This window comes from Metschnikowia bicuspidata, assembly GCF_001664035.1.
Source record: "Metschnikowia bicuspidata var. bicuspidata NRRL YB-4993 chromosome Unknown METBIscaffold_1, whole genome shotgun sequence".
NCBI lineage: Eukaryota > Fungi > Ascomycota > Pichiomycetes > Serinales > Metschnikowiaceae > Metschnikowia > Metschnikowia bicuspidata.
The window spans coordinates 4077890-4085686 of record NW_017387731.1 but is presented as its reverse complement, the minus strand read 5'-3'; the positions used below and the strand labels follow the sequence as shown (position 1 = coordinate 4085686).

The window sequence follows — 7797 nt, the reverse complement described above, 5'->3', positions numbered from 1 at the left end:
CCGCGGACGGCACGCCGCACCTTTGCCACCGCTGCGGGCTCTCGGGGCTCCGCCAGCGCACGCTCGCGTTCTGCGACTACTGCCCGCTCCTGTGGCACTTGGACTGCTTGCCCGTGCCGACGTGCCTGGCCAAGACGCGCGGCCAGAAGTGGCGCTGCCCGAACCACGTGGAGGCCGCCGTGCCGCTGTTCTGGGCCGAGCGCCGCAGCTTCCGCGACGCGTGCGTGCTCGACGCCGCGGCCCACCACAACTTCCTCCGCTTCGTGCGCGCGAACGACGGGCTCTTCAGGCACGCGGGCCAGCCGCCGCTCGACCCGGCCGCGCCGTCGCTGCTCGCCGACTACCGCGAGTTCCAGGCCCGCAGCTTCCTCTCGCCCGACACCGCCGCCGTGGACGCGTTGCGCGCGGCCGCTGGCGCCAGCCCCGTGCCCGGCGCCGGCCCCGGCGCCGCCTCCGCCCCGGCGCACGACGTAGGTGCCGGAGCACTTGCAGAACTTCGCGGCCGCCGGGCGCGTCGTGGCCCGCAGCTCGGGGCGCCCGGCCAAGGTGCTCCTCATGACCAGCGCCGACGACCCGCGCCACCACCCGTTCGTGTACCGCGTGCCGGAGCACCAGGTGGTGCTCGACTTCGTGGACAAGGCGCGCCGCTCGCGCAGCGCCATTCTCCAGGACATCATGGACTACGACAGCAGGATCGCCGCCGACAAGGCCCGCGACGGCGACGCCGTGCGGGCGCTCTTGGCGATCCACACTCGCGCGAGCCTGCCTGCCTGGGACAGAGGCCTGGGGGGGAAGGACCGCAAGCAGAACGGCTGCGCGCCCAAAACCAAGTCTGCGGTTGGACTCGATACCGCGGCTGGAGCCGACACCACGGCTGGAGCCGATATCACGGGCGGACTCGATACCACGGCTGGACTCGCCACCACGGCTGGACCCAACATCACGGCTGGACCCAACATCACGGCTGGACTCGGCACCGCGCCCAACCTCGGCACCACGCCCAAACTCGAGCCCGCGCCGGCCGACGTGCGCCAACTCACCGACACCCTCTTCGGGCCTTCCGCAGGCAGCATGCTGGATGCGGCCCAGCTCCAGCTGCTCCGCTCGCTCATACAGGCAAAGGGCAGGGACGCCCTCTTACGATTCTTGGCATCATAGATCAAACAAGACGCCGCGGCGGCCGCCGCAGCCTCTCATATGCATTCTTTATACGACTATAAAAACTCTCCGCGACACCCGAGAAGACTATGTACAAGCGGTCGCCAGACTCATTGCAACCTCACCTTGGGGAGCGGGATGTGGGGGATGTCCTCTACTGGCACACGCGTGGCCCCGGTCGCGCTCACGAGGTTCTTGAGGATCCACTCGTGGGTCTTGCCGTTGCACTCGACTCTGGTCATCTTGTCCCCGGCCTTGTGGACGAAAATCGCAGACGGGATCTTGGGGTAATCTTCGTCGGTCTCGGGCTGGATGCGAGTGACAACGAAATCAATGTTCTCGTTGTGGAATTTCAACGTGGGCAAGTTCCACTTCCAGAAATGGTTCAAGCCGATCGAGCGCCGCTGAGCGATTTTTAACATGATCATGATCTCGATTTTTTTGACGTCCGAAGGGAATTTGAACGCCGTCTTCTGGTCGCCTGCCACGAGGTTCAACCGCGCCACCTGCCTCAAGATCTTGTGCCCAGGCAAGCCTTTCAAGTAATCTTTGAGTGCACCTTTCGCCATGTTTTCGTCTGTGGGCTTGTGTCCGGTACTTGAAAGTTGCGTGTCTGACTTCTTATACACGAGGCAGACTTCTTAACGAGGCATCTGGTATTAGATAGAATACCTTGGATGCCGCGCGGGTCGTGCGCGGAACCAAGAAAATTTGGGTGCGAATTCTAATGGATTATCTAGCGGCCAGGGCTGATAGGACGGCATGGCTGGGACAATTGGCCAAGGGTCGAAACAGACGTGGCTTTCCGGTCCTGCGTGAAAAAGCAGGCTTGATTATATGTTTGTTTGTTTTTTTTTTAATTTCGTGGGATATGCGGCACTAGCGGTGCCCTTCCAGTCTGAACGCGCCTTTAGGCTTAACGCGGCCCCGGTCTGAACATGGCGCGGGATCAATGGTATTGTTGGTTTCACTGCTTGTCATAATATAGTGTATACTTTTATAAGCGGCTAGCTCATTTTTTGGTTTTTTATGGGGGCGTACATCTTGTTGGCGGGATCTGTTGGCGGGATTTTGGAAGTCTTCCAATTCCTTGCGCTTGTTTGGTCATTCATGTATCAGTTCATTTCAACCAATAAATGGAAACTGAAGAAAAAATGTTAACCTAATTTGCTTGGGGTCGGGAAAAATGAAGAAGATACACTTGTCATTATACTTACTTAAGTAACTACGGCTCAAGTTGTTAATCTACAATGACTCGACGGGCCTACAAATTACCCAGCCTTTAGTTTACCCTCGGAGGAGTCAGGGCCACGGCTCCAACACCAAAAATGGAACCCACGGTGGCACCGGTAGACAAGTCGTCCAAGTTCAATCTAGGCGAGCCCTTCCAAATAATCAACATGGTCAACTCGGCAAATGTTACGAAGACCAAAACGGGCCTAAAAGCCAAAGCGTTCTTGATCCCCTTTCGCGTGTCTCAAGGATGAAGTACTTGCAGAAAAGAAACGAAGCAAACCCTCCTGCGATACCAGGCGCAATAAACCACGAGGCCGCAATCTGGGCGAAACCACCCCAGCCCCAAATCACGTAATCGGCACCTTTGGACACAATATCAACACCAATCACAGCACCAATAATGGAGTGGGTGGTGGAAACAGGCATTCCAATGACTGTGGCAGTTAAAAGCCAAATGGGAGAGCCAACCAAAGCCGTAGCCATGGCCAGCATAAGCACGGCGGGATCGTCTTCAAGAGTACCGGTCTTGATAATCTTTTTACGGACAGCGTCGGAAACTCTGTTTTCGACCAAAACAGCACCAAGACACTCCATGATGGCGGCCAAAATCATGGCATGCCAGTATTTCAAAGATCTCGAAGAGATAGACGAGAAATCATCATCATCGGTCTTTACTAAGAGAGTAGTCACTGCATGAGTTGTGTGTATTTCTTCATAAGACAAAAGTCACTACACATTCTTTGCTGTGCAGAAAAATGAATTTATTATATAAATAAAACAGAAAATTCCTTCAGCTTGTACGACGCACTTGATCGTACAACTGGGCATGCACGCTTGAATCGTTTATGCCTTGCCCACCCGATGAGAAACGTGTGTAGTCAACGGAAAAGCTGTCGTATGTTTTAGGCCAAAGATGATTAATAAAGTGACGTGGAGTGATGTTCCCATCGTATATTCAGAATGATTCGTCCATCCCAGAGTTCTTCACAAGGAGCTAGTCGACATGTCATTATGGGGGCGAATAATGATTATATTTACTTGCTCTATATCATCGGTCTGTCCTTCGACCATAGTGGTTCTTGTAAATCTGCCAAGTTTTCGTCTTTGTTCTCGTGGGGTTTCCAGTTTAGCTTCAAAGATGTATGGTCGTGGGTTTTGTTCATGTTGCTTTCTCATTGGGTTTGTAAAGTAACAGCGACAACTGCACATCCTTCCATGTTGCCAAACAAAATATGCTCACAAAGGAAGAGATGTGAAGACCCACTATTAAAATTGCGGTCAGAATCCCAAACATGGCTGAAAACCCTAGTAGATTTTTTGTTTTTGTCTTTCTCGATCTAGTTTCTCCATGTTAAACGAGACTTCTCCAATTAGGTTTATCGCATCATTTTAGTTAGTCCATGATCAACTGGTTTATTCGAGTCCCCAAACAAGAAAATACATTGTTTGCGGTGTCCCGTCAGAGTACTCGTCGGCAATGCATTAAACTTCAAAACATAGACCCCATGAAACCCTGGGGTCTACTCTAAATTGCAGATCCCACGTTGCTCAACATCAACAACTCTGCCCCAAACTAATGCTGACCTATATTAGAAAAGTCTTTTGACTATGTATTTGTATCTCTGGGTATTTTTAAGTGTTAATCTCCAGCAACCTTGTCAGCTAAATCTCAAACCAAGTCTGCGATAAGTCAGACAGTAAATTCTGTGTCTATGTAGATGCATACCTCTGTGAGAGTCTCTGCAAGCACTTCGGCTATCTGGGGTAGGTATACTGGTTTTCTTTCGTTGCTTCCTTTCTAAAATTTTAAATTACCCTTTGCCTAATAAAGAAGTATCCGAAAACATGTGTTAGGGGATATAAGCTGAATTTTGATTAGTCATAGTAAGAAAATATTGCGGTTTTTGCATAGCAGCTAGCAAGGATATGCTTGGTCCTATGGACTTAGTTTGCAACAGTACGGGTGTCTCTAAACCTAAGTAGGCTTCAAACCTCATAGACTATTATAACTTCCAGTGAAAAATCTCTTCCTTTTTTTGTTCATGAGATTTTGATGATAAATTACCAATATCACAGCTTTAGGGCCTTGAAGCTTTTGATTCCTTCGAATGAACAAAAGTGAATTTGATAGAAACGCTGAAAAAGAAAGCATGACATTAGGAAAAATATTCATTCGACTTTTGTCGCTTACCCGAGTTCTTTCACAAAAACGTCTCCGCTCTCTGCGTTAAGCCTGTCACCCAAATATGTAAACAATAGGCAGCCGAAAATAATCTCCACCTAAGCCAAAATTTCTAAGCCATGTAACTGACAAGTAAGCAGTTCAAAACTGTATACTAGAATGAATCCTCTCTGAACCGGACGAAGCGGGGTTATGTTTCGCTAAAAATGAATTCAATTAAATAGTTGCTTTGTTGTGAATAAAGCTGTAATTCAAAATGAGCAAGCCCATGTAACTACTATGTTAGTACAAAGCTCCCCAATACAAAAATCCTCATTGGTCTGAGAAGCTTATAAGTCTGTATGTGATTTTGTTAAGGTCTCAATCGCAAGGATTCGTCATATCTTCTCATCCGTTGTATTTTTACTTGCGGGTTTTCTTTCGAGGCTTGCTTCTCAAAAAAAAATAGAAGTATGCCTGAATTATATGCTTGTTATTATACGCAGCTCAATTCATAGATCCAAGCATTACACAAACCTCAGCCAAAAAATGCATAGACCAAACAGTACGGTCTAGGCGAGCATTTCTTTCCTGATTTGCTATAGTTCAACAATCAGCACCAAAAAACGATTGCGAAAAGCCTCGTATCAGCTTTAGATGATCTTTGACTATTTTGGCCTTTCACCGGATGCGCCTTTCTTCTCTCAATCAAGCTCTAAGAAGAGACTCCCCTAGTGGTCCCAGATTTTTCGGCTAGCTGTACATTATGAGACTGTCCGTCGCTGATAAAAAGATCTTCTGGACACTTGATTGTGAGTTTTTAGCCAAAATATATACACTTCTACTCTCAAGTAATTACTTCGTCGCTGTCGTTCTTGCTGATTGGCATAACATCCTTTTTGTGACTCACGATGACTGAGGAAATGAACTGATTTCACAAATGCATAGTCAGGAAGAGTCGGAACAAAAAGAGCACGTATTAAAAGCAACCTTGCAGATTCAAAGGCAACCGTAGCAACATCAAACAGCGGACTGATCTAGAATCATATATGACTCTGGTTGGATATATAAATCCGTGGAGACATGAAGTGAGCCACCGGAAAGATGTCGGACTGTATTGGAAGAATTTAGGCTCGAAGAATTGCTTTAAATAAACGCAATCCGAGCCTTTCATTCAAATTCAGGGGTGACAGCGGAAGATGATTCACTGGTACATAACAAGGAACGACCAAATGTAGGAAAAATGGCTCAAAAGACACACATCCCCAACTTTGTGGAAAAGACTTTCCCGAGAATTTGATTGGGAATAGAGACATCTTTGCAATACTACATAATTACTGAAAGAGAAAGAAAAATGGCTGTTGAATTTGCTCCGTATTGCTTTGTCTGTGAAATATCTGATGGTACTAGGTGTATTGTATTTTCCTCAATACTTCAACCCCCTTGGGTTGAAGCAACTATTACAGAGAAGTCAACCCACTAATAAATGAAGCAGTATCTTCAGGGCTGTGTCAGGAGTGGAAATAACATCTTGCCTTATATCGAGTAATGCCTTTTTCACGTCTTGCCTTAAATTGAGTTTTTCACATCTCGCCTTTTATCGAGTGATGTGTTTTCACATCTTGTCTATATCTAGTAAATCGTTGGTACCATCTGTTTTCCATCTAAAGCTCTTCCATGGTGGTGGATTCCAGACTCAGAGAAAAAAAACTCAGTGCACTAATAAATCAATATTAGAAATTCCAAAATACTTCACAAGATCTTTTCACACTCAAATGGAAGTAAACAAGCAAATTTTGCAGCCTAAGATCCCAGGAAGAAATGATCGTGGACTTCTCACATCTTGGACCTCTCAGAGACTGAAACCAGTTACACACTTCCCCAGAAGTACTCCAAATGGAGACTTTTATGGGAACTCCTGCTTTCAGTTTTCCAAGCACTATCAACTGCGAAAGTTTGCGGTCAATTTTGCAGCACGAGCCCCGCTGTACTACAGCAGTGCTTAATCCAAAATAATGCTAGGGAGGCACGATTGTGGAATGGTGGGAAGTTGGTGCACCACACAATGCAGTAGGCATGCATTCTCATGCATGCCCAATGCTTCGAGAGGCCAAGCAATGCAGCGCAACACCACAAAAATCCCGGGGAGACGCCCGTTGGTCGCCCATGTGGTTGAAAGAAGCCCAACACTGACGTCATTGCAAAACAGCTTCCAGCGTCAGGTGCGGCACAGCAACACGGGAAGCATGGCCTGTATCCATTGTTCCCATGACTCAGAGCGACATGTCAGTCATAAATACGAGGACTTGGTTTACGACGTGCCGCTCCACGACATCTCGCAGCGCGTCGAGGGCGCACCTGCCGAATCGCCCAGCACCTCAGCTCAACTTCTCCGCCAACCCCTCCGCCTCTCTTTTCCCCACCATCATGAAAGTCAGTGCGCAGTTGTTTGCGCTTTCGAAGGCCGAGCGCTTTGTTCCAAAGTCGGGGGTCTACCCCAAGGGCTTCGTTGTGGGCGGCGCCCACTGCGGCGTCAAAAAAAACGGTACGTTGGATTTGGCCTTGCTTCACAACACCAGTAGTTCGGAGGCTGTAGCGGCCGCCGTGTTCACACAAAACAAGTTCAAGGCAGCGCCCGTGCAGGTGTCCATGCACACGCTCAAGGAGCACCCGTACATCAACTCGATAGTGGTGAATTCGGGAAACGCCAACGCCGTCACGGGCTCGCAGGGCATGCAAGACGCACGCCAAATGGTCGAGACCACGGACCGCGTGTTCGGCAACCGCAGCGGCTCGTCGTCGCTCGTGATGCTGACAGGCGTGATTGGCAACAAGTTGCCCATCGACAAGATCGTCGGCGGGATCCCCAAGTTGGCCGGCAGCGGGCTTGGGGCCTCGCATGCACACTGGCTTGCCTGTGCCTCGGCTATCTGCACCACAGACACGTTCCCCAAGTTGGTCAGCAAGCAGTTTGTGATTGGCGAACACACGTACACCATGGCCGGCTTGGCCAAGGGCGCGGGCATGATCTGCCCCAACATGGCCACGCTTCTCGGCTTCTTTGCGACCGACGCGCCGGTCACGGCCCTGGCGTTGAAGCAGATCTTGAAGTACGCCACGGACCGCTCGTTCAACTCCATCTCCGTGGACGGCGACACGTCCACCAACGACACCATCGTCGCCATTGCCAACGGCGCGGCCGGCGGGCCGCAAATCGACAGTGTGGCCGAGACCCTGGACGC

The 7797-nt window shown here is 49.7% G+C and overlaps 4 protein-coding genes across 4 annotated transcripts in view; 2 read left to right on the top strand and 2 right to left on the bottom strand.

Moving 5' to 3' along the window:
* The window catches only part of METBIDRAFT_81424 (uncharacterized protein), a gene marked incomplete at both ends in the record, with an annotated part of 3026 nt that extends 1868 nt beyond the window's left edge, over positions 1-1158 (top strand). The window contains 2 exons of the mRNA XM_018859211.1: positions 209-470; positions 493-1158. Of these exons, the coding sequence (XP_018714567.1) occupies positions 209-470; positions 493-1158 (928 nt within the window). The remainder of the gene's footprint in view (positions 1-208; positions 471-492) is intronic.
* Positions 1144-1792, bottom strand: METBIDRAFT_30437 (mitochondrial 54S ribosomal protein MRP49). Its single transcript, XM_018855636.1, has one exon. It carries the CDS (start codon positions 1584-1586, stop codon positions 1269-1271), a length of 318 nt encoding a protein of 105 aa, XP_018714566.1. The 5' UTR covers positions 1587-1792; the 3' UTR covers positions 1144-1268.
* Positions 1793-2200: 408 nt separating this feature from the next.
* Positions 2201-3064, bottom strand: METBIDRAFT_30436 (inorganic phosphate transporter). Its single transcript, XM_018855635.1, has one exon. It carries the CDS (start codon positions 2986-2988, stop codon positions 2578-2580), a length of 411 nt encoding a protein of 136 aa, XP_018714565.1. The 5' UTR covers positions 2989-3064; the 3' UTR covers positions 2201-2577.
* Positions 3065-6692: 3628 nt separating this feature from the next.
* ECM42 (glutamate N-acetyltransferase) overlaps positions 6693-7797 on the top strand; it is a 2933-nt gene continuing 1828 nt past the window's right edge. The window contains exon 1 of the mRNA XM_018854072.1: positions 6693-7025. Coding sequence (XP_018714564.1) covers positions 6824-7025 — 202 coding nt within the window. The 5' untranslated portion in view covers positions 6693-6823. The remainder of the gene's footprint in view (positions 7026-7797) is intronic.